The sequence below is a fragment of the Lampetra fluviatilis genome, chromosome 61 (genome assembly GCF_964198595.1).
Source record: "Lampetra fluviatilis chromosome 61, kcLamFluv1.1, whole genome shotgun sequence".
Classification (NCBI taxonomy): domain Eukaryota; kingdom Metazoa; phylum Chordata; class Hyperoartia; order Petromyzontiformes; family Petromyzontidae; genus Lampetra; species Lampetra fluviatilis.
The window spans coordinates 1,568,266-1,593,601 of NC_136335.1; the positions used below are offsets into that span (position 1 = coordinate 1,568,266).

A 25,336-nucleotide genomic window follows, 5' to 3' on the forward strand; every position below is an offset into this window, starting at 1 on the left:
GGTGATACGTGATGCCTACGGCACCGGCCATGGCCGCGTCACGCTGGGCGTGGCTCTGTAGGGGGGGTTTCCTGCCTTCGGTGAAGCAGGATGCTTGCGGCGGTCGCTATTTTAAGGGGACCTGACTAACAGTTTGTCTGTCCCTGTGTGTGCATCTCTCTGTGTCTGTCTGTCTGTCCATTGGTGGTACGATCCGTCCATCTGTCCGTCCGTCGCTCTGTGCTTTTGTCGGTCTCCCCTTCTCTTCGTCTGCCTCTCCATCCATCCATTCGTCTGTCAATTTGCCCATTTCCTAATCTGTCCATCCGTTTGTTTGTCTGCGTGCCCATCTGACCATCCATCTGCCCTTCTCTCCATCCACCCTCCCATTTCTCCGCACGTCCACCCTTCTCTTTGTGCGTCCACCCTTCTCTCCACCTGTCCGACCTCTCCGCCTGTCCACGCTTCTCTCCATCCGCCCTCCCATTTCTCCGCACGTCCACCCTTCTACCTGCCTGTCCGCCCTTCTCTCTGTGCGTCCACCCTTCTCTTTGCGCGTCCACCCTTCTGTCCACCTGTCCGCCCTTCTCTCTGTGCGTCCACCCTTCTCTTTGCGCATCCACCCTTCTCTCCACCTGTCCACCCTTCTCTCCATCCGCCCTCCCATCTCTCCGCATGTCCACCCTTCTACCTGCCTGTCCGCCCTTCTCTCTGCGCGTCTGCCCCCCCCCTCCCCCATCTCTCCGCGCGTGCGCCCTCCCCGCGTCCCCGCCGCGCACGCCCAGGAGGGAACCCGTGTGAGCACGGCGGGCGCTGCATCAACACGATGGGCTCTTTCCGCTGCCACTGCCTGGGCGGCTACACGGGCGCCCGCTGCGAGATCGACGTCAACGAGTGCCAGTCGATGCCCTGCCAGAACGACGCCACCTGCCTGGACCAGATCGGAGAGTTCACCTGCATCTGCATGCCCGGTGAGGCGCGGCGTGTGGCGGCGTGCTGGGGGAGAGGCACGCGCCTGGGCACGCCACGCGGTGGGGACACGGTGGGGGACACGGTGGGGATACGGTGGGGGACGCGGTGGGGACGCGGTGGGGATACAGTGGGGACACGGTGGCGGTGGGGACACGGTGGGGACACGGTAGGGAAAACAGTGTTGACACGGTGAGGATACGGTGGGGATACGGTGGGGGACACGGTAGGGAACACGGTGTTGACACGGTGGGGGACACGGTGGGGATACGGTGGGGACATGTGATAATATGGCGGGGACACGCGGGGGTACATGCGGAAGGGATACGGTGGAGATGTGGGGGGTGGGTGGACGCAAGCGCGCCCTGCCGGAACGATGCCTACCTGCCCTTGATCAGATCCGGAGGGGCAGTGATGGGGTTGGAGTGGGGGGGGGAGGGTTGGAGTGGGGGGGGGGAGGGTTGGAGTGGGGCGGGGAGGGTTGGAGTGGGGGGGGGAGGGTTGGAGTGGGGGGGGTTCACCTGCAATCTGCCTGCACGTTGAGACGCGCGGCGTGGGAGCCGGCACACAGAGGGTGCCACGACACTTGCAGATGTGGGCGAGAGTCCCCCGGAGATGAGGGGAGAGAGAGAGATAGACACTGCGGGAGGGGGCTGGGTGGCATGTTGTTGTAACGTGCGCACGTCTGGGCTACGTCAAGGTCGACTCGGCCTTCAGACCGTTTATTTTTTACCAGGTAAGGTGCCCCCACTGAGCTACGTAGTTCTGTTTGGAAAGTGACCCTGGCTATATCGCAAATGAGAGCTCGGCGAATTGGCTCATTGCGTGGAAATTTGCAGCAGCCCAAATGCTCTGAAATGCGTGGAGGGGTTAAAACCGGAGGACCCGGAGAAAACTCCACGCGACCACGGGGAGAGGGAGAGAGAGAGAGATACACCGTAAACTCCAAATATACAGCAGCAGGCGTCATCAGGGTGGGGATCGAACCCACGACCTCCTGTACACCAGGCGAGGTAGTTAACATCTCCTTGCCAACGTGATGATGTTGACAGAGAGACGCAAACTCCAAATATACAGCAGCAGGCGTTTGGTTTGGGATCAAACCCACGACCTCCTGCATACCAGGCGAGATAGTTAACATCTCCTAGCCACCAAAGCGCTCAGGAGACAAATGTGCTCGCTTGACAACAACAGTACCTGCCCTAACAGGGTGTTAAATACTAAACGGCGGATCTGTGCATGTGTGTCGGTGTGTGTGTGTCGGTGTGTTATCGGGAGCGGTAATGTAGCGGTTAGCGCGCTGCGCTATGAACCTGGCGACCCGTGTTCGATTCCCGCTCACGGCCAACACCAGTGACGATTATCTGAACCGGTCCTGGGCCTCCCCTAGGTCATCTCAGCCTTAAATGAGTACCTGGTGCGGTGTGTACACATCGCCACTGGGGAGACAAAGGCGGTCAGGCGTGGTGCTGGCCACCCACCCCCTCGTGTACCGTTTCGGCCTTCATAGGTGCTCGCTAACAGCACTTGCCCCTACAGTATGTTAAGGCTATGCGGGGGATCTTTATCTTTGTGTGTCCGTGTGTGTCCATGTGTGTGCGTGTCCCAGGCTTCATGGGAGCCTTCTGCCAGATCAACATCGACGAGTGCCAGAGCAATCCGTGCCTGAACAAGGGCGTGTGCACGGACAAGCCCAACGGGTACCACTGCGACTGTCGCTCAGGTGAGAGGATCAACGGCACGACGATGACGACGACAACAACGACGACGATGGTGATCCTGAAGACGATGACGATGATGATGGTGATGGTGATGATCATCATGATGATAACGACGATGGTGATGATGATCATGATAATAACGACGACGATGGTGACGGTGATCATGATGATGATAACGAAGATGGTGACGGTGATCATGATGATGATGACGAAGATGGTGATGATGATGATCATCATGATGATAACGATGATGATGGTGACGATGATCATGATGAGGATAACGACGATGGTGATGATGATCATCATGATGATAACGATGATGATGGTGACGATGATCATGATGATGATGACGACGATGACGACGATGATGAATACGGTAGTTTGCGTTTTAGTTTGTTGTCCTTCCCCACGCGCCGCCGGTTACCACGGTTGGCTACGTACGGTGCGAAAGAAGTTCCAACACACGTGCGTACGCACACAATTATGACGATGACGTCGACGGCGATCGCAACGATGGCGAAGGCGTTTATTTATTTCTATATTTGTTTATTGATTTTTTGTGTATGGCCAGTTGCGTTGCCACGTCACTCACGGGGGCTGTAAGCCGATGGCTCCGTGCCACGCGATTTATTTATTTATTTCCCCCTGGCGGTTACGGCGGATACTCTGCATAGCTTTTTGTAATTCGCGGCACGGAAAGCCGATGGGGCGCAGCGTATTTGTAAACGTTTCTCTTTTTAGCGCCGGTTTGCGTCTCCCCAAAAAGTTTTTGGAGCAAAAAAGGCTTTGGTCAAAGTGTCCGGTTTTTCTCCGGGAGCGAGTCCCTAACAGCCGCACGACTTTACCATTGAGGCTCACTCATATCGGATCAACTCTACGGGAGTTACCGTGACCTCCCGTTACACACGGACTTGCAGAGCCAATTTGTTGTTAACCCCTTGGTCAAAGTGTCCAGTTTTCTCCGGGGTGAGTCCCTAAGAGCCGAACAACTTTACGCTAGAGGCTCGCTCGTATCGGATCAACTCTACAGGAGTTACTGTGAACCCTCCCTGCTTCTTACACACAAGACCGATACAGGAGCCACAGCACACAAACACTTTCAACCTCATTTCGCCAGCGCTAGAGAGCATTTTTTTGTTTTAAATCCCCTGGACAGTCTGGGACAACAACAAAAAAGAGCTTCATGGCTCATCGGATTCCTGCCCGCAGTCTAAATAAAGACTCTTGTTTCTTAAACGCCCCGTCACTACGACTCCCCTTTTTTGACCGGCGAAACAAAGACACGTTTAATTAGGGGTCTAAGTTGACCACCGCTTGGGGTCACGGAGGTCGCGGCGTGGCGTGGCGTGGTCGGGGGTTGGGGGTTGGGGGGGGCCACAGCGACGGCGAGGACAATGAAGACGCTCCGACAGGGCGACGGAGCGAGTGACTGAGCGACGCCATCGGCCATGCCGGTAGGCGGTGGCAGGAGGAGGAGGGGGGGGTAGGAGGGCCGAGTAATCATGGTTCTCGCCGAACAATGCCGTCTCCGCGCGGTGACGCGGCCATGGCTTGGTGGTGGGGGAGGTGGTGGGGGAGGTGGCGGTGGTGGTGGGGGAGGTGGTGGTGAAGCGGCAGATGGTTCGGCGGTGGACGGGACGACAACAACAAAACGTCCGCCACGGTCGGCCGATGAAAAACCGCGACGCACAGTGGAAGCCTTTGTGTGTCCCGGGGTGGGGGGGGGGCGGCACGTGACATCGCTCGCTCGCTCGCTCACTCCGCACTCTCCGCTCTTTGCGCTCTCAACAAAAAAAAGCGAATCACGATACCCGGAGTGGTTTCTGTGCCCGCCCGCCACTTTGTCAAACTCTCGGGGTTATTTATTTGTTTGAATGTTTTGGTTGGGGGGGTGGTGGTGGTGGTGGTGAGAGAGATGAAGGGAGACTGGAGGTTACGGCGGTGGGCGTGGTGCAGAGATTGAGGGATGCAGAGGCACGCCCGGTGATGGAAGAGAGAGTTTAACGAGCAGTAGTAATAGTTTGGCTTTCCCGACCAATATTATAATAAAGTTTTCTTCTTTTGGGTTAGATCCTGAAAAATATAAATGTGTCGTTAACCCAACGCAGCCAATCGGTACGGTTGTGTCACTTGAAACCAAAGCTGCCAATTGGTTACTTATTTCAGCACTAACTGGTCGTGTGTTGGAGAGTTAAACCCACCGCAACATTTACAATTAGAGTGGCCGTGACGTTTCGCCGGTAATTACGAAAACAACAACAACAACCACCAGCTTCATCGGGCGATTTTTTTTCTCGCCAGAATCGTGGTAGAGAGAGAGAGACGCGTGGAGAAGCGAGCGAGATCTGGAGAGGGACAGACAGACAGACACACAGACAGACAGACAGAGAGATTTGCAGGAAGGCCACGTGCTTTCTGCCTCTGCCACTGACGATCATCGAGGTAGGATACAGTCTAACTCCCAACAGGCAAAGGTGCAGCCCTGCAATTGCCTGCTCACGCACACTGCTGGCAGCAAGGGGCCTCTGCTACAGGGTCCTCAAGTATTCTGGCTTCGTTCAACTAACTTTTTTCGCACCTAACGTAGCCAACCGTGCTAATCGGGGGTGCAGTGTTGAGTCTATGGGCAGTGTTGAGTCTATGGGCAGTGTTGAGTCTATGGGCAGTGTTGAGTCTATGGGCAGTGTTGAGTCTATGGGCAGTGTTGAGTCTATGGGCAGTGTTGAGTCTATGGGCAGTGTTGAGTCTATGGGCAGTGTTAGTCTATGGGTAGTGTTGAGTCTATGGGTAGTGTTGAGTCTATGGGCAGTGTTGAGTCTATGGGTAGTGTTGAGTCTATGGGTAGTGTTGAGTCTATGGGTAGTGTTGAGTCTATGGGCAGTGTTGAGTCTATGGGTAGTGTTGAGTCTGTGGGTAGTGTTGAGTCTATGGGCAGTGTTGAGTCTGTGGGTAGTGTTGAGTCTATGGGTAGTGTTGAGTCTATGGGTAGTGTTGAGTCTGTGGGTAGTGTTGAGTCTATGGGTAGTGTTGAGTCTATGGGTAGTGTTGAGTCTGTTGGGAGTGTTGAGTATGGGTAGTGTTGAGTCTGTGGGTAGTGTTGAGTCTATGGGTAGTGTTGAGTCTATGGGTAGTGTTGAGTCTATGGGTAGTGTTGAGTCTGTGGGGAGTGTTGAGTCTGTGGGGAGTGTTGAGTCTATGGGTAGTGTTGAGTCTGTGGGGAGTGTTGAGTCTATGGGTAGTGTTAATCTCTGGGTAGTGTTAGTCTATGGATAGTGTTGAGTCTATGCGGCAGTATGTATATTGAACTTCTTTCGCACCGTACGTAGCCAACCGTGCCAATCGGCGGTGCGGGGGCAGGGACGACAAACTCAAACGCAAGAAGCAATTCTAAAGAAACGAGCTTTCAATCGAGACGACGATTTCAAAGTGCACCGTCGCTCCGGTGATCGTTCTGTCCAGAGGTCGCAAACGGGTTTTGATTCCTTACCCGTACCCGGCCGCACCAGGGTCCGTACCCTACCCGAAATGAGTGACAAACGGCTACTCACCAGTGACTCACGGCCTACCCGTACTCGTACCCGGCCGCACCAGCGTCGCAAACGGCTAACTGTACCCATACCTGGCTGGATACGGGTAGCCGGGTATCGGGTAGGGTACGGGTATCGGGTACCCGGTTGCGACCTCTGGTTCTGTCCCATCGCGGTGCGGCGGGGAAAGCCCACGGGTTGCGCCGCTGGACCGGAAGCTCGGACACAATTGGCACGGCGCTGCACGTCGCAACCCCGCACGCAACGTGCTTGACTGGCGCTGCATGCACGTGCCGTGCTGTGCACACGCTGCACCCACGCTGCACGATGCCGCACGGCGTTGCACTCTTCGCAACACTGCACGAACGCTGCACGATCCTGCAGCATGCACAGTGACGAATTCTGTGCCATGCTGCACGTTGCACATTGCACCACGCTGCAGGACACACAACAACCGCCGTTCGCTAAGTGGCAGTGACGTCACCACGCTGCACCACGCTGCACCCCCCGCTGTCTGCACGGCGCCGGCTGCTCAATGCGCCCATTGTTTGTGGCTGGGCCCTGACGATGAGCGGTGGCGCTCTGGGAGGGTCAGCAGCTTGTTTGCAAATTAGGTGTTAGTCTGTGGGTAGTGTTAGTCTGTGGGTAGTGTTAGTCTATGGGTAGTGTTGAGTCTGTGGGTCGTGTTGAGTCTATGGGTAGTGTTGAGTCTGTGGGTAGTGTTGAATCACCAAAATAAAGCCATAAAAGCAATGTAACAGTGATCATAGGAACTGTGACCGAATTTTCACAATAAACGACATAAACAACATGTGCCACCAAACCCTGCAGCCATAGCTGGCTGCATGAGTCACACAGCAGGAGCATCACCATTGGAACCTCATTTGCCAATAAAAATATGATGATTGGTTTTTTACTCTTCTATCTGGCAACAAAACTGACACCTTTTTTACAAGGAGTCATGTTTACATAGACCACAATACCTGCAGTCATAATGCAAACAAAAAAACATAACTCTTATAATGTGCACTGTCCTTGAAGTTGATTGGTCCACACCCGAGACAGCTTTCTTTAGAGCCTAGTCTCACATGACTAGGCACTTTAGTGCGCCTTTTGGCGTCATCTGGTCCAACCCATGTGAGACTAGGCTCTAAGGAAAGCTGTCTCGGGTGTGGACCAATCAACTTCAAGGACAGTGCACATTATCAGAGTTATGTTTTTTGTTTGCGTTATGACTGCAGGTATTGTGGTCTATGCAAACATGACTCCTTGTAAAAAAGGTGTCAGTTTTGTTGCCAGATGGAAGGGTAAAAAACCAATTAGCAGGAGCATCAGTCGGAGTATCAACATTTTTCAATGCACCTTTAAGATCGGCACACTAAATCAAAACGCAAGGTCATACTTTGACAGCTTCTGTGCACTGCGTGTTAATATCTTCTTGGTTCTTTCGGTAAAGTCATGTAGAGTGGAAATAATAAAATAATAAAAATTGAACATAATAAAATAATTCTCACGACGTTTCGGCCACAACGCAAGCAGCCGTCCTCAAGTGAAGAACAGGTCTGTCAGAAAGACAGTGTCTGAAACATTGTCTTTCCGACAGACCTGTTCTTCACCTGAGGACGGCTGCTTGCGTTGTGGCCGAAACGTCGTGAGAATTATTTTATTATGTTTTATTTTTATTATTTTATTATTTCCCTTCTACGTGACTTTACCGAAAGAACCAAGAAGATGAATCCCTGCAGTCACGAAAGCTTTAAATGCGTGTTAATAGTTGGCGTGTTCTCCCTCTCTGCTCCCTCCCTCCCCTTCCCCTCTCTCCACCTCTCGCCGTCCCTGTGCCGCAGGCTTCACGGGCAGCATGTGCCAGATGGACATCGATGAGTGTGCCAGCACGCCCTGCCTCAACGGGGCCAAGTGCATCGACCTGCCCAACATGTTCGACTGCGACTGCCCCGAAGGTTCGGACTCCTCGGAACCGTTTCGCTAAAAAAAATAATTTATAATAATTTCTATCGATCTTCTTGGTTCTTTCGGTAAAGTCACGTAGAAAGAGAAATTAATTTAATAGTAGAATTGCGACGTTTCGATTGCAACACAAGCAATCATCATCAAGTACAAATGAAATAGAAAACAAACCTAGTATAAATTTCGATTTAAAGCTTTCGTGACTGCATGGATTCATCTTCTTGGTTCTTTCGGTAAAGTCGCGTAGAAGGGAAATAATTAAATAATAATCATAAAACATTATAAAATATAATTCTCACGACGTTTCGGCCACAACGCAAGCAGCCGTCCTCAGGTGAAGAACAGACCTGTTGAAGAACAGGTCCTCAGGTGAAGAACAGCGTCATTCAGACGCTGTCTTTCCGACAGACCTGTTCTTCACCTGAAGACGGCTGCTTGCATTGTGGCCGAAACGTCGTGAGAATTGCATTTTATAATGTTTTATTTTTATTATTTTATTATTTCCCTTCCACGCGACTTTACCGAAAGAAACAAGAAGATGAACCCCTGCAGTCACGAAAGCTTTCAATCGAAATTTCTATCGAGTTTCTGAACCCGGGGTCCAACCTTGTGGGCCCCTTATCCCCCCCCCCCCCCGTAAGTTGACTCGGCCTTAAACGTGCCATAGCAATTCCTCCCCCCCCAACATAGTCACGCGCCACTTGCCCCGACATCCCGTGCAGGCTACGCCGCTGCGGCGGTAACTTTGCCCGCGTGTCCCGGCGCAGGCTTCGAGGGCGAGCTGTGCGAGGTGAACGTCAACGACTGCGACCCGGACCCGTGCCACCACGGACGCTGCCAGGACGCCGTGGCCGGCTTCACGTGCGCCTGCCTGCCGGGCTACATGGGGCCTCGGTGCGAGAAGCAGGTGAACGAGTGCCTGAGCAACCCCTGCCAGCACGAGGGCAAGTGCGTGGACCTCGTCAACGGCTTCCAGTGCACGTGCCAGCCCGGCACGGGAGGTGGGTGTCGCTCGCAAGGCCCGGCACTGCTGCTCGCAGACCACACAGCCCACACCGCTCACCGCTCACACAGCCTACACAGCCCACACAGCCCACACAGCCCACACAGCCCTCACCACTCACCGCCCACACCACTCACAGCCCACACAGCCCACACCACTCCCAGCCCAGACCGCTCACCACTCAACGCCCACACAGCCCTCACCACTCACCGCCCACACCACTCACAGCCCACACAGCCCACACCACTCCCAGCCCAGACCGCTCACCACTCAACGCCCACACAGCCCACACCGCTCACCACTCCCAGCCCACACCACTCCCAGCCCACACCGCTCACCACTCACCGATGAGCTATGAAGCTCTTTCTTCACAGATGCCCAGTGAATGACGACGCCGGTTTGACCCCGTGACCCCCCCCCCCCCCCGCAGGCACCAACTGCGAGACGAACTACGACGACTGTGCGAGCAGCTCGTGTGACTACGGCGTGTGCAAGGACGGCATCAACAGCTACGAGTGCGTGTGCCAGCCCGGCTACACAGGTAACGACGCGCGCCACGGACAGACGCGTGACGCACACGCGTGACGCACACGCGTGACGCACACGCGTGACGCACACGCGTGACGCCACTCGCGTGCCGCCAGTCGCGCACCCACCGTCTTCGACGTGGACGAGTGCGTGTCGTCCCCCGTGTCCCCGTGTCTCGCCACGTGTCCCGTGTCTTACCGCTTCCGTCTCCCCGTGTCTCGTATCCCCGTGTCTCACCGCTCCCGTGTGCCCGTGTCTCACTGCTCGTGTCTCCCCGTGTCTCACCGCTCCCGTCTCCCCGTGTGTCCCCGTGTCTCCCTGTGTCTCACCGCCCCCGTGTCCCGTGTTTCCCCCCCCCCCCCCCCACGGCGTGCTCACCCCCCGCAGGCCCCGCGTGCACCATCGACGTGGACGAGTGTGCGTCGTCGCCGTGCCACAACGGCGGCACGTGTCGCGACGGCGTCGACGGCTTCACCTGCGTCTGCCCCGACGGCTTCCAGGAGCCGGCGTGCATCGAGGAGCTGGACGAGTGTGCCAGCAGCCCGTGCACGCACGGCGGATGTCTAGACGATCGCAACGGGTGAGGGGCGCTAGCGAGGTCGTCTGTGAGTGTGTGTGTGAGTGTGAGTAGTGTGTGAGTAGTGTGTGTGAGTGTGAGTGGACGAGTGCGCCAGCAGCCCGTGCACGCACGGCGGCTGTCTCGACGATCGCAACGGGTGAGGCGGGGCAGTCTGTGAGTGTGTGAGTTAGTAGTGTGTGTGTGGTGTGTGAGTAGTGTGTGAGTAGTGTGTGAGTAGTGTGTGTGTGAGTGTGTGTGTGTGAGTGTGAGTGGACGAGTGCGCCAGCAGCCCGTGCACGCACGGCGGCTGTCTTGACGATCACAACGGGTGAGGCGGGGCAGTCTGTGAGTGTGTGAGTTAGTAGTGTGTGTGTGTGAGTAGTGTGTGTGTGTGTGTGTTAGTGTGAGTAGTGTGTGTTAGTGTGAGTAGTGTGTGTGTGTGTTAGTGTGAGTAGTGTGTGTTAGTGGTGTGTGAGTAGTGTGTAAGTAGTGTGTGTGATAGTGTGTGAGTGTTAGTGGTGTGTGAGTGTGTGTGAGTAGTGTGTGCCAGGCCATGTGCACCTTGTCCTGGCACAAGCGTCGTGGTGACGTCACCGCCACTTAGTGGCGAATGGCGGTTGTTGTTGAGTAGTGTGTGAGTGAGTAGTGTGTGTGAGTAGTGTGTGAGTGTTAGTAGTGTGTGAGTGTGTGAGTGAGTAGTGTGTGAGTAGTGTGTGTGTTAGTAGTGTGTGAGTCATTGTGAGTTGTGAATGAGTGAGAGTAGTGTGTGTGTGTACACTGCACCACTACGTTCTGTGATGATCTCATTTTTACCTTTCTGATGTTGATACTGATGCTGGCGGTTGTCTTGCTGCTGCTGCTCCTACTGCTGCTGCTGTTTCTGCTGCTGCTCCTACTGCTATTGCTTCTCGTGCTACTGCTGCTGCTGCTGCAGGTATCGGTGCGTGTGCGACCCGGGCTGGATCGGGAGGAACTGCGACGTGGAGAGGGATGAGTGTGCGTCCGGTCCGTGTCTCAACGGGGCGACGTGCTACGATCAGCTCAACGCCTACACCTGCATCTGTCGCGCGGGCTTCCGCGGTAACGCTAACGCACGCACACACACACACACGTGCTACGCTACGCACACGCGTGATCTAGCGGTACAGCGCAATAACAACAGTTTCAGTTTCAACACTATGGGAACCTCATTTGCCAATAAAAATATGATAATTGGTTTTTTTACCCTTCTATCTGGCAACAAAACTGACACCTTTTTACAAGGAGTCATGTTTGCATAGACCGCAATACCTGCAGTCATAATACAAACAAAAGACATAACTCTGATAATGTGCACTGTCCTTGAAGTTGATTGGTCCACACCCGGAAAGCTGTCTCGGGTGTGGACCAATCAACTTCAAGGACAGTGCACATTATCAGAGTTGTGTCTTTTGTTTGCATTACGACTGCAGGTATTGCGGTCTATGCAAACATGACTCCTTGTAAAAAGGTGTCAGTTTTGTTGCCAGATAGAAGGGTAAAAAAACCAATTATCAGTTTCAGTTTCATTTATTCGGTAGAGCCCTGCGAGCCATTCGCCTCTTGTTGTCGTCGTCCTCGTAGTTGACGCGAACTCTAACCCCCGCTCTCTCGCCCTCGGCAGGCAACAACTGCCAGATCAACGTCAACGAGTGCCAGTCCAACCCCTGCCTCAACCGCGGGATTTGCCACGACGGCATCTCAAGCTACACGTGCCAGTGCAACTTGCCCTACACCGGTACGCGGGGAAGGAGTTGTTAAACAAATGAATCCTGCTTCATCGTCATCGTCGTCTTTGCCTTTCTACGTCGTATTCATTGTCATCAGAATGAGTGTTTATGTTTCTGGAGGAATCCGATGAATCTTCTTGGTTCTTTCGGTAAAGGCACGTAGAAGGGAAATAATAAAATAATACAAATTAATCTTGATAAAATAATTCTCACGACATTTCCACGCTGTCTTTCCGACAGACCTGTTCTTCACCTGAGGACGGCTGCTTGCGTTGTCGCTGAAACGTCGTGAGAATTGTATTATATTATGTTTTATATATTTTTTATTTCATTATTTCCCTTCTACGTGACTTTACCGAAAGAACCAAGAAGATGAATCCCTGCAGTCACGAAAGATTTAAATCGAAATTTAATCCGATGAAGTTATTTTGGCGCAGATGTTCAGTAGGGGCACCGGGTCTGAACGTTACAGCGACAGACACAGTACAGCACACACGGTGCGCAGTGCAAAATACTGGAAGAGTAAACAGATAATCGTCGTCGTCGTCGTCATCATCATCCGCATCTTCATCGTCATAACCCTAATCGTCTTCATCCCCTCTGTGGCCGTCGTTAGCGCCTTCGTTGTTACAGTCTAAATCCCTGCGATTGCCGTCGTCATGTCTTGGACTACACAGAGGTCCATCCGTTCTCCGTGCGTGCGTTTGCCTCTCAGTACGGGTGCGTGTATGCGTACATATACGCGCGTGTGTGTGTGTCACGCACATAGGTCTACGTCTGTGTGTCTGTGTGTAGTTGGCACAGTAGGGGGCACAGGTGGTGCATCGGCCAATCATCTCAGTCAGTCGACCCGTGGAACCTGCTGGGTCTGCCCCGTGACCTCCTGTCAGAGGGCGTTCGACACTTCACGTGGCCTCAACGTGCACATAGCCTGGCACAAGAGTCGTGGTGACGTCATCGCCACTTAGTGGCAAATGGCGGTTGTTGTTGATATATCGTGGGGAGCGGTGGTGCAGCGGTTAGCGCTACGAACCTGGCGACCCGAGTTCGATTCCCGCTCACGGCCAACACCGGTCGCGATTATCTGAACCAGTCATGGGCCTCCCCTAGGTCGACTCGGCCTCAAATGCGTAACCTGGTGCTGTGTGTAAAAACATTACCACTGGGGGAGACAAAGGCGATCGGGCGTGGTGCTGGCCACCCACCCCCTCGTGTACCGTGCCGGCCTTCAAACAGCACTTGCCTCCACAGTTTGTTCAGGCTATACGGGTGATCTTTATCTTTGTGTGCAGTAGAAGCCGTCTTAACAGGCACCACTGTTAACGACTAATTGCTTAATAACGGGGCTTCAGAGAGCTTGGTGTGTAGTATAGGGTAGTGTATTGTAGTGTATAGTAGTGCAGTGCCTCCATAGAGCCCAGTGTGATTGCTTACAGACCATTCCCCCATGAACGATGGGCTGCTATAGCTACAGTAAATATTAACTAATGCATGGATTAACCACGTTTCTTATAAAATTGTGTTTATTACGTTGTTAGTGTCTTTGTGTGTTATCCGTTGTTTAAATAATATGCATGTGCGCGTGTGTCTCTGCGCAGGGCGGAACTGCGAGACGGTGCTGGCCCCTTGCTCCGGGACTCCGTGCCGGAATGGTGGCAGCTGCCGGGAATTGCCAGACTTCTCCGACTTTGCCTGTTCTTGTCCAAGCGGGTGGCAGGGTACGGCTCAACCGGAACAATTAAACCAACCACCCACCGCCACCGCCACCCACCGCCACACCCACAACACCAGCCCACCCGGGCCAGAGTTCGTGCGTCGCACCAAAAATAATCTTTCCTGTTGTGTCCGTGCTCAACGCAACTAAACTATGTTTTAAATAATATGATGCTGGATGTAATTTCCAACGAAACACTATACACTACACTATACACTACACTACTATACACTACACTACTATACACTACACTACTATACACTACACTACTATACACTACACTACTATACACTACACTACTATACACTACACTACTATACACTACACTACTATACACTACACTACTATACACTACACTACTATACACTACACTATACACTACACTACTGTACACTACACTAATATACTCTACACTATACATGACACTACTATACACTACACTATATACTACACTACTATATACTACACTATACACTACTATACACTACACTCTATACACTACACTAATATACACTACTTTACACTACACGATATACATTACACTACTATACACTACACTTTACACTATACTATACACTACACTAATATACACTACACAATACTAGTAACTAATTGGCCTTTTGGTTATGTGACAAATTCCTTATGACACACATATTTACGCGATCGAACCCAAAAAAAACCTTTATTAAGAATAATATTGGTCGCGAAAGCCCACGTCACTCCTGCGTACCAGGCGAGACAGTTAACATCTCGCCACCGTGCGCAACCATACTTCACCACGCTGGGGTTAGTATCCTTACTGACGAGGTCAGGATCGAACCCACGACTTCCCGCGTACCAGGCGAGACGGTTAACATCTCGCCACCGTGCTCAACCATACTTGACGCTGCATTTAGTAACGTTACTGACGAGGTCGGGATCGAACCCACGACTTCCTGCGTGCCAGGCGAGACTGTTAACATCCCCCCCTCTCCATCGCAGGCCGGTCATGCGACGTGGACGTGGATGAGTGCGTGTCCGACCGCTGCCGCAACGGCGGGATGTGCCGGAACTCGCTGGGCGGCTTCTCGTGCGAGTGCCAGCCCGGCTACACCGGCCACAGCTGCCAGGTGGATGTGGACGACTGTTTGCCCGGTGAGTGGCTTGCCATTTGGTACGAGTGGCCGGTGTTGTTTATTGTTGCTGTTATTATAATTATACCATTGGAACCTCATTTGCCAGTAAAAAATATGATAATTGGTTTTTTACCCTTCTATCTGGCAACAAAACTGACACCTTTTTTTTTTTGGCGTCATCTGGTCCAACACCACGTGAGACTAGGCTCTAAGGAAAGCTGTCTCGGGTGTGGACCAATCAACTTCAAGGACGGTGCACATTATCAGAGTTATGTTTTTTGTTTGCATTATGACTGCAGGTATTGTGGTCTATGTAAACATGACTCCTTTTAAAAAAGGTGTCAGTTTTGTTGCCAGATAGAAGGGTAAAAAAACAATTATCATTATAATTATAATTTATTATGATTCATATCCGTGTCTCTAACCTCGCCGTTCCCCGATATCCACGTCTCCCCGTTTGCTCCCAAGTGTGCCGTGACGGGAGTAATTGTGTTCTTCGAGGGGAAATCCGCGTGTCTGCTCCCCACGTGTCCCCAATCTCCGTGTTTCTACTATATTCGCCTTCTGGCTTGCTGCCTGCCTGGATTCCTATCTGCCTGACCTGAGTGCAGGTGGTGCGAGATGTTATCTCCCTCGCCTGGTATACAGGAGGGCGTGGGTTCGATCTCGACCCTGACAACTCTCTAACCTCCGTGTCTCCCCGCGTCTCCCCGTGTCTCCCCGTATCTCCCCGTGTCTCCCTGTGTCTCTCCGCGTCTCCCCCGTGCCGTCCCACCCCCCCCTCCCTCCTCTCCCCCGTGTCTCCCCGCGTCTCCCCGCGTCTCCCCGCGTCTCCCCGCATCACCCCGCGTCACCCCGCGTCACCCCGCGTCTCCCCGCGCCTCCCCGCGTCTCCCCGTGTCTCCCCGTGCCGTCCCACCCCCCCTCCCGTGTCTCCACCGCAGCTCCGTGTCAGAACGGCGGCACGTGTTGGGACGGCGTCAACGCGTTCTCGTGCGTGTGCCGCGCGGGGTTCGCGGGGCGCCAGTGCCAGCACGAGGTGGACGAGTGCGCCAGCGCGCCGTGCCTCAACGGGGGCAACTGCACCGACTACGTGAACAGCTACACCTGCAAGTGCCGGCCCGGCTTCAACGGCATCCACTGCGAGAACAACGTGCCCGACTGCACCGAGAGGTGGGCGCGCGCGCGTGTGACGTGTGTGTGTGTTGGTGAACGTGCGTGTGTGTGTGTGTTGGTGAATGCGTGTGTGTGTTTGTGAATGCGTGTGTGTGTTGGTGAACGTGCGTGTGTGTTGGTGAACGTGCGTGTGTGTGTGTGTTGGGGTAGCGAGTTGGCAGAGTGGTTCGGTGCCTCTGCCGGTCATCTCAGTCAGCCGACCCATGGCACCTGCTGGGTCTGTCCCAATACCTCTTGTCAGCAGCGAGCCTTCGACACTTCACGTGGTAGCCTCAAAGTGCACCTAGCCTGGCACAGGCGCCGTGGTGACATCACCGTCACTTAGTGGCGAATGGCAGCTGTCTTGCCTGTGAATGTTTCTATCTGTGTATCTGTCTGTCTAGACATGTGTCTGTGTCACCGTCTGCGTGTGTGTCTAGACGCTTCTGTGTTTCCCTGCCCCGCCTGTCCTCTGCCCCTGCCTATCACAATCTGAATGTTTATTTATGCTGGAGGAATCCGATGAGCTATAATGCTCTTTTGCACAGATGTCCAGTGTAGGTGTGTGCGTCTCTATCTGGACATACCCCCTCCGTTTTCCAAACTCTCCGCCTCTCCCACAATTGTCCGGTCCATTAAATTTCTGTCTCTCTCCGTCTCTCCCTCCCTCCATCTTCTCTCCCTCTCTTTTTTTGTTACGATCAGAGGAAACGAAGATGCTCGGTGTAATCGGCACTTTGCTTCGTTCATCATTTAGTTTTTTTAGTTTTTTTTCAATGCTTTGCTTAATGTGCCCCCCCCCCCGTTTAAATGAAATATTTCACGAAAGATTTCAAGCTCTGTTCCACCTTCTTACCCCCCCCCCCTCTCTCTACCCCCCCCCCTCTCTCCCTACTCTGCCTATGTTCCCCCTGTTTTCTACGTACATATTTATCTCCGTCTCGCTCTCTCCGTCGCTCCCTCTCTCCCGCTCAGTTCCTGCTTCAACGGCGGCTCGTGCGTGGACGGCATCAGCAGCTACAGCTGCATGTGCCGTGCCGGCTACAGCGGCGCCAACTGCCAGTACGACATCAACGAGTGCGACTCGCGGCCGTGCGTCAACGGCGCCACCTGCCTCGACGGGCTGGGCTCGTACAAGTGCACGTGCCCGCACGGATACACGGGCAACAACTGCCAGGTCGGGCACGCGCGCGCGCGTGTGTGTGTGTGCCTTAATGTGTGTGTGTGCGTGTGCGACTGTGTGTGTGTGTGTGCGCGTGTGTGCGTGCGCGTGCGCTTGTGTGTGTATGCGTGCGCCTGTGCGTGTGTGTGGCGGGGAGCGGAGGTGTTAGCGCTTACCGCCGCGCTTCACTACGAACCCGCCGACCCGAGTTCGATTCCCGCTCACGGCCACCACCACTGGCCGGTGACGATTATCTGAACCGGTCGTGGGCCTCCCCTAGGTCGACTCGGCCTCAAATAACTACCTGGTGCGGTGTGTAAACATCGCCACTAGGGAGACAAAGGCGGCCATCTTGGTTGCTAGCAACCCACCCCCTCGTGTGCCGTGCCGGCCTTCATAGGCGCTGGCTAACAGCACTTGCCCCTACAGAGTCTGTTAACTTTACGGGGGATCTTTGTTTGTTGATTTTGTGTGACGATAAAGGTGGCCTGGCGTGGTGCTGACCACCCCCCACCCCCCCCATCGTGTGCCATGCCGGCCTTCAGAGGCACTCGCCCCAACGGTCTGTTCAGGCTATATATGCACTACCGGCAAACCCGAGTTCCATTCCCGCTCACTGCCACAACCACCACCACCAGTGACGATTATCTGAACCGGCCATGAGCCTCCCCTAGGCCTCAAATGCTTAGTTTGTTGTCCTTCCCCCGCACCTCCGATTAGCACGGTTGGCTACGTACGGTGCGAAAGAAGTTCAACGTACAGACATGCGAAGGAGTGTAGCTGGTGTGGTGTGTAAACACCACCACTGGGGAGACAAAGGCGGCCGGGCGTGGTGTTGGCCACCCACCCCCTCGTACGCCATGTCGGCCTCCGTAGGTGCTCGCTAACGGCACTTGCCCCAACAGTGTGTTAAGGCTACACGGGGGCAGGGATCTTTGTCTTTGTGTGTGTGTGTGGCCTTCCTGTTTCCTGTTGTTGTAGGAACCCTGTGGGGTAGTCAGGGGTACCGTCTCCCCTCCCCGCCACGTGGGATTTGGCCAGAAGATGCCTGTACCCCCCCCCCGCCCCGCCCCCTCCCCTGGGGTCTCCGTTGCTTACGCTCATCATGACGTTGGCGGCGATGATGATGACGCCGGCGATGATGATTGACGATGCTGATGGCGGTGATGGTGACGCTGATGAATGGCGATGCTTACAACGATGATGATGACGACGCTGACAATGACAGTGACGATCTTGCGTAGATTTATATACCAGCGCCTTGATCCAAGGCGCTTTACAATAATTATAGAAGTGTACATGAGATGATGGCGTTTAAAATAAAGAGCGGGGTTATTGAAAGTGGTCGTGTAGTGATAGTAACACTAACGACAATGACGCTGATGATGATGACGCTGATGACGACGCTGATGATGACGCCGACGACAATGACAACGTTGATGATGATGCTGACGACAATGACAACGTTGATGATGATGATGATTACGCTGATGATGACGACGCTGATGATGACGCTGACGACAATGACAACGTTGATGATGATGATGATTACGCTGATGATGACGACGCTGATGATGACGACGCCCACAATGACAACGTTGATGATGACGACGACGATGATGACGCTCACGATGACGCCAATGCGAACGATGACGAAAATGCTTCCGATGACGGATGACACTGATGGTGACGACGACGAAACTGACGATGCTTACGACTCCCTGTCTCTCGCGTTACGTGCGTGCAGAGCCTGGTGGACTGGTGCGTGGCAGCGCCGTGCAAGAACGGCGGCACATGCTCGCAGTCGGCCACCGCCTTCCGTTGCGAGTGCCCCAGCGGCTGGACGGGCCTCTACTGCGACGTGCCCAACGTCTCCTGCGAAGTGGCCGCCCTCCGATTCGGTCAGCGTCGTAGCCGCCGCCGTCGTCGTCGTCACGATCGTCATTTGTCATCGGCATCATCGTCATCATCGTTATCATCATCAGTGACGTCACCGCCATAGTCGTCATCAGCGTCGTCGTCATCATCGTTATCATCATCAGCGTCGTAGCCGCCGTCGTCGTCATGATCGTCATTTGTCATCGGCAGCAGCTTCATCGTCATCATCGTTATCATCATCATCGTTATCATCATCAACGACGTCATCGCCATAGTCGTCATCAGCGTCGTCGTCATCATCGCCATAGTCACCCACCCCCTCGTGTGCCGTGGTGACCTTCATAGGTGCTACTCGCTACCAGCACTTGCCCCAACAGTGTGTTCAGGTTATAACTGTTGGGGGGGGGGAACCTTTGTCTTCTGTGTGCGTGCGGGCACACGCGTGTCACAGGCGTGTCGGTGGCGCGGCTCTGCCAGCACAGCGGCAGCTGCATGAACGTGGGCAACAGCCACACGTGCCACTGCCAGGCCGGCTTCACGGGCAGCTACTGCGAGGAGGAGGTGGATGAGTGCGAGTCCAACCCCTGCCAGAACGGGGCGACCTGCAACGACTACCTGGGCGGCTTCTCGTGCGAGGTGCTGATCGTCGTTCGCTCGCTCGCTCGCTCGTTCGCTCTTTCGCTCGCTCGTTCGCTCGCTCGCACGCTCGTTCGCTCGCACGCTCGCTCGTTCGCTCGCACGCTCGTTCGCTCGCACGCTCGTTCGCTCATTCGCTCGCTCGTTCGCTCGCACGCTCGCTCTCTCGCTCGTCCGCTCGTTCGTTCGCTCGCACGCTCGTTCGCTCGCTCGTCCGCTCGCTCGTTCGCTCACTCCTCCGCTCGCTCGTTCGCTCACTCGCTCGTCCGCTCGCTCGCTCGCTCATTTGCTCGCTCGCTCATTTGCTCGCTCGCTCATTTGCTCGCTCGCTCATTTGCTCACTCACTCATTTGCTCGCTCGTTCGTTCGCCCCCGTTGTGCCTCTCCCACCCCCCCCCTCCGACCTGGACTCGAACCCAGGAGTAGTTCGGCGGTGCGGGTGGCACGGGGGTCCGCACTCCCCCCGCCGTTCTTGCGGTCTCCGGAACATTAATAGGGCGCTCGCTAACGCCACCGCTCGACCCCTTTCGAGTACACAAATCGAACCGGCGGGCGGGCCGGCGGGCGGGGGATGTTTGTCCTCTGCCTGTGGGTGACGATTACGTGAACCCGGCCCTGGACCTCCGCTCGGTCGACTCAGAACTCGCACGAGCGCCCGGTGGGTGCCGTGGGCAAACGTCGCTACTCGGGAGACAAAGGCGGCCGGGCGCGGTGCCCGGCGTTTCGTAGGCGCCGCTACTCGCCGACTGTCTGTTAATTCTGTACGCTGCTCGCGGGGGTCTTTGTCTTTGTGCAGTGCGTGCCAGGGTATCACGGCGTGAACTGCGAAAAGGAGATTAACGAGTGCCAGTCGCAGCCCTGCGAGAATGGAGGAACGTGCATCGACCTGGTCAACAGATACATCTGCTCATGTCCCCCTGGCACAGAGGGTAAGGATGAGCGCGACCACAACAACAACAACCACAACAACAACCACCACAACAACAACAACCACCACCACGGCCGCCGCCGTTCACCGGCAAGCGGCGGTGACATCCCCGCGTACCTTGTGCCAGGCCCAGGTGAACTTTGAGGCCGCGTGAAGTGTCGAAGGTTAGCTGGCCAGGAGGTCACGGGACAGACGCAGGTGCCGTGGTGGCTAGGAGATGTTAACTCCCTCGCCTGGTATGCAGGAGGTTGTGGGTTCGATCCCGACCCTGACGCCTGCTGTATATTTGGAGTTTACATGTCTCTCTCTCAAAGCATTTGTCCGCTAAAAATGTTCCACTTGAAGATAAGCCACTTGGTTTCGCTATCGTTTGTGATAGCCAGAAGTTTAGCAACTTGATGCGTTTCATCCGCCCGGCGCTCCTCTCGTTGTTGCGAGCGTCGCTGAACTCCGCCTTTCGTCGTTGCTGGAGCAGCGTCCCTCACGAGCCTCCTCCGCAGAGGACCGGCCTGGACGCGGCCGGCACCGGTCACCGCACGCGGCCGCCCGTAACGTCCCCTCTCCCTCCTCCCCTCCCCCAAGGCGTGCGTTGCGAGATCAACCGCAACGACTGCCTGCCGAGCGTGGACCCGGTGACGCTGGAGCCTCGCTGCTTCAACGGCGGCTCGTGCGAGGACCGCGTCGGGGGCTACGCGTGCTCGTGTGCGCCGGGCTTCGTGGGCGAGCGTTGCGAGGGCGACGTCAACGAGTGCCTCTCCAACCCGTGCCAGCCACCCGGCACTCTGGACTGCGTGCAGCTCGTCAACGACTACAAGTGCCGCTGCAGGCCCGGCTATTCCGGTGAGTCGCGTGCCAGCTGATCCGGCGTGGTGGATCCAAGTCCCGGGCGAAGCCGGGTAGTACAGCTAGTATAATAATAAAAAATTTAAATTGAAATGTGCGGCTTTGAAATGATTGCTCGTGCCACTGCCGGGCCCCCAGGTATTTTCAGGTAGATTACGCGTGTGGATGCGTGCCAGCGGATCCGACAACCAAAATATTTTTTTTGGCGCAGCTCGTAAGCCGAATTTTGTTTTGTTTAATTGATTTTCCAATGGGAATGCGCCTTTAAAATTACGTCGCTTCACCAATTGCACGCGGTGAGAGGAGAGTGGGGGTGCGGGGGTCTTTGTTGATCTCCGCTCCGCTGTGGGGCATCGCTTGAATCGCGTGTGCCACTTGTGCGCAGGGCGTCACTGCGAGAACATCGTGGACACGTGCCAGTCCCAGCCGTGCAAGAACGGCGGCGCGTGCATGGTCACCATCAACACGCCCCACGGCTTCATCTGCAAGTGTCCGCAGGTGAGAGACGCCCCTACAAATATTTACACGTAGATAGTCGCATATAGGACTTTCACAGAGAGCCATAGACTCGCACAGAGACCCGTAGACTCGCACAGAGACCCGTAGACTCGCACAGAGACCCGTAGACTCGCACAGAGACACGTAGACTCGCACAGAGACACGTAGACTCGCACAGAGACACGTAGACTCGCACAGAGACCCGTAGACTCGCAAAGAGACACGTAGACTCGCAAAGAGACCCGTAGACTCGCACAGAGACCCGTAGACTTGCACAGAGACCCGTAGACTTGCACAGAGACCCGTAGACTTGCACAGAGACCCGTAGACTCGCAAAGAGACCCGTAGACTCACACAGAGACCCGTAGACTTGCACAGAGACCCGTAGACTCGCAAAGAGACACGTAGACTCGCACAGAGACCCGTAGACTCGCACAGAGACCCGTAGACTCGCACAGAGACCCGTAGACTCGCACAGAGACCCGTAGACTCGCACAGAGACCCGTAGACTCGCACAGAGACCCGTAGACTCGCACAGAGACCCGTAGACTCGCACAGAGACCCATAGACTCTCACAGAGACCCGTGGACTCGCACGGACTCACGCGTGCACCTCTGCCCGCAGGGTTACCACGGCTACACGTGCGAGAACAGCTCCTACACCTGCGGCAACCTCACCTGCCTCAACGGGGGCTTCTGCGTCCAGGGCCCCGTCCTGGGGGCCCACTGCTTCTGCCCCGCCAAGCACACGGGGCCCGAGTGCCAGTTCCCCGCCGACTCGCCCTGCCTCAACAAGTGAGTCCCCGCGGTCTTTTACCCCCTCCGGCGTTTCGAGACGACGCAGAGGTCGCAAACGGGTTTTGATTCCTTACTCGTACCCGTACCCGGCCGCACCAGGGTCGCAAATGGGTAGCCGTACCCGTCCGTACCCTACCCGTACCCGGTCGGGTATCGGGTAGGGTACGGGTATCGGGTACCTGATTGCAACCTCTGGGATGAAGCCATGTTGCAGGCGCGGGTGGGTTGATTCTAGGAACTTGAATTGTGAGAAGAGACAAGACGTTGGGAAATGAGTGACAAACGGTGACTCACCAGTGACTCACGGCCTACCCGTACCCGGCCTCACCAGGGTCGCAAACGGGTACCCGTACCCGGCCGGGTACCGGTAGCCGGGTATCAGGTAGGGTACGGGTATCGGGTACCCGGTTGCGACCTCTGAGACGACGTCACGGGGTTTTTTTTAGGGTTCTTTGGCGGCTGCATTAAAAAAAATGCTCCCGCTCGGACGACTGTAAGCCCGCTCCGTCGAGCTGTCGTTGGCGATTTCGCCAGGGGGGGGGGGGGGTGGTAGGGTCGCTTCTGGATAAAGAGCGACGTAGCTCCCGGGGCTTTACACCCGGTAAAAAAAATAAAAAAAATAAAAATGAAAAAGAAACACTTCCACGTAAATAGTTGTAACCATAGATTTGAAGCTTTTGTGACTGCAATGATTCATACTCTTAGTTCTTTCGGTAAAGTCACTAGGAAAAAAAAAAATGAAATTAAAATTAATTTAAATTTCATTTTTTAATTCAAATTAATTTTAATTTCATTTTTTTTTTACTTACGTGACTTTACCGAAAGAACTAAGAGTATAGTTTTAACCGTCGCGCCACCCTGCGTTGCCCCCCCCCACTTCCCGCAGGCCGTGCTACAACGGCGGGGCGTGCGAGCCGCACGACGCCAAGCCATTCTTTCGCTGCCGCTGCCCGCAGCGCTTCAACGGCCTGCGCTGCCACTTCCTGGACCCGGGCTTCTCGGGGGGCGTCGGGCAGGACGTGACGCCGCCGCCCACCTCCGTGCTGGAGGAGAGCTGCACGCAGGTGACAACCCTCGACTCCCCTCCTCCTCCGCCGCCAATTACACATTCACCCGTCCCACACACCCCCCCCCCCCCCGCCGCTCTGAAGGTGCTCAGCCCGGGATGCGTTGCTGCTGGTCGGCTGGCAGCCCGGCAACCCTCCGCACCTCCCTGCCCTCTGTCCCTCTGCCTTGCTCACTTTCGAGTGAGCAACTTCTTTTTGACAAAGGTCCCTCCCACTGATTGTAGGGCCCTTCCACTGGTCACAGGTCCTACTCGGTGCTCGTAAGCCCCTCCCACTTTGTAGGCCCCTCCCACTGCTCGTAGGCCCCTCCCACCGACTATAGGCTCCTCCCACTGCTCATAGGCCCATCCCACTCCTCGTAGGCCCCTCCCACCACCCGTAGGTCCCTCCCACTGGCCACAGGCTCCACTGACTGCTCGTAAGCCCCTCCCACTGGTAGGCCCCTCCCACCGCCCTTAGGCTTCTCCCACTACTTGGAAGCCACTCCCACTGCTCTGAGTCTCTCTCACTACTCACAAGCCCCTCCCACTGCTCGTAGGCCCCACCCACTTCTGCCACTGACCCCTTGCATGTGTGTGTGTGTGTCTGCGCGTGTGTGTGTGTGTCTGCGTGTGTGTATCTGCGTGTGTGTGTGTGTCTGCGCGTGTGTGTGTGTGTCTGCGCGTGTGTGTGTGTGTATCTGCGTGTGTGTGTGTGTATCTGCGTGTGTGTGTGTGTGTGTCTGCGCGTGTGTGTGTGTGTGTGTGTCTGCGCGTGTGTGTGTGTGTATCTGCGCGTGTGTGTGTGTGTATCTGCGCGTGTGTGTGTGCGTGTGTGTGTGCGCGTCGCTTCATCCCCTTTCCCAGGCCGAGTGCCGCAGCAAGGCGGGCGACCGCTACTGCGACCTCGAGTGCAACGTCCACGCGTGCGGCTGGGACGGCGGCGACTGCTCGCTCAACTTCGACGACCCGTGGCGCAACTGCACGAGCTCGCTGCAGTGCTGGCGCTACTTTGGCGACGGGAAGTGCGACGAGCAGTGCGCGGGCGCCGAGTGCCTCTACGACGACTTCGACTGCAAGGAGAAGAAGACCGCCAAGCAGTGCAAGTGAGTGCGGGGCAGGCAGGCGGGCGGGCGGGCAGGCGACCACTGCGGGCGGGCGGGCGACATTGTGGGCGACATTGCGGGCGACATTGTGGGCGACATTGCGGGTGTGCGGGCGGGCAGGCAAGCAACGCTGCGGGCGGACAACACTGCGGGTGGGCGACACTGCGGATGGGTGACACTGTGGATGGGCGACACTGCGGGCGGGTGACACTGCGGGTGGGCGAGCAAGCGGTGCAACGGCAGAGTTCCAGGGTTCGGGGGCGGCTTTAGAAAAATCGGTTCCCGGTTATCGGTGAAGCAGCCTTGGATCGGTTTTACCGATTACCCATGTGTCCCACTGTGTGTCTCTCACCGTGTGTCTCTCACCGTGTGTCTCTCACCGTGTGTCTCTCACCGTGTGTCTCTCACCGTGTGTCTCTCACCGTGTGTCTCTCACCGTGTGTTTCTCACCGTGTAT

General features: G+C 55.4%; 1 protein-coding gene across 2 annotated transcripts in view; it reads left to right on the forward strand.

The window, feature by feature from the left end:
- Nucleotides 1-25,336, forward strand: part of LOC144951163 (neurogenic locus notch homolog protein 1-like) — a 110,363-nt gene that overhangs the window by 63,338 nt on the left and 21,689 nt on the right. Inside the window, exons 9-28 of one of the 2 annotated variants that reach the window (XM_078881294.1) lie at nucleotides 765-950; nucleotides 2,558-2,671; nucleotides 8,044-8,157; nucleotides 8,932-9,165; nucleotides 9,598-9,708; nucleotides 10,083-10,275; nucleotides 11,189-11,334; nucleotides 11,897-12,010; nucleotides 13,601-13,720; nucleotides 14,698-14,850; nucleotides 15,776-16,004; nucleotides 16,962-17,163; nucleotides 18,896-19,049; nucleotides 19,478-19,662; nucleotides 20,459-20,591; nucleotides 21,173-21,430; nucleotides 21,819-21,931; nucleotides 22,556-22,725; nucleotides 23,615-23,792; nucleotides 24,641-24,879. In XM_078881294.1, the coding sequence (XP_078737420.1) occupies nucleotides 765-950; nucleotides 2,558-2,671; nucleotides 8,044-8,157; nucleotides 8,932-9,165; nucleotides 9,598-9,708; nucleotides 10,083-10,275; nucleotides 11,189-11,334; nucleotides 11,897-12,010; nucleotides 13,601-13,720; nucleotides 14,698-14,850; nucleotides 15,776-16,004; nucleotides 16,962-17,163; nucleotides 18,896-19,049; nucleotides 19,478-19,662; nucleotides 20,459-20,591; nucleotides 21,173-21,430; nucleotides 21,819-21,931; nucleotides 22,556-22,725; nucleotides 23,615-23,792; nucleotides 24,641-24,879 (3,346 nt within the window). The remainder of the gene's footprint in view (nucleotides 1-764; nucleotides 951-2,557; nucleotides 2,672-8,043; nucleotides 8,158-8,931; nucleotides 9,166-9,597; nucleotides 9,709-10,082; nucleotides 10,276-11,188; nucleotides 11,335-11,896; nucleotides 12,011-13,600; nucleotides 13,721-14,697; nucleotides 14,851-15,775; nucleotides 16,005-16,961; nucleotides 17,164-18,895; nucleotides 19,050-19,477; nucleotides 19,663-20,458; nucleotides 20,592-21,172; nucleotides 21,431-21,818; nucleotides 21,932-22,555; nucleotides 22,726-23,614; nucleotides 23,793-24,640; nucleotides 24,880-25,336) is intronic. The other variant, XM_078881295.1, reaches the window with a different exon arrangement.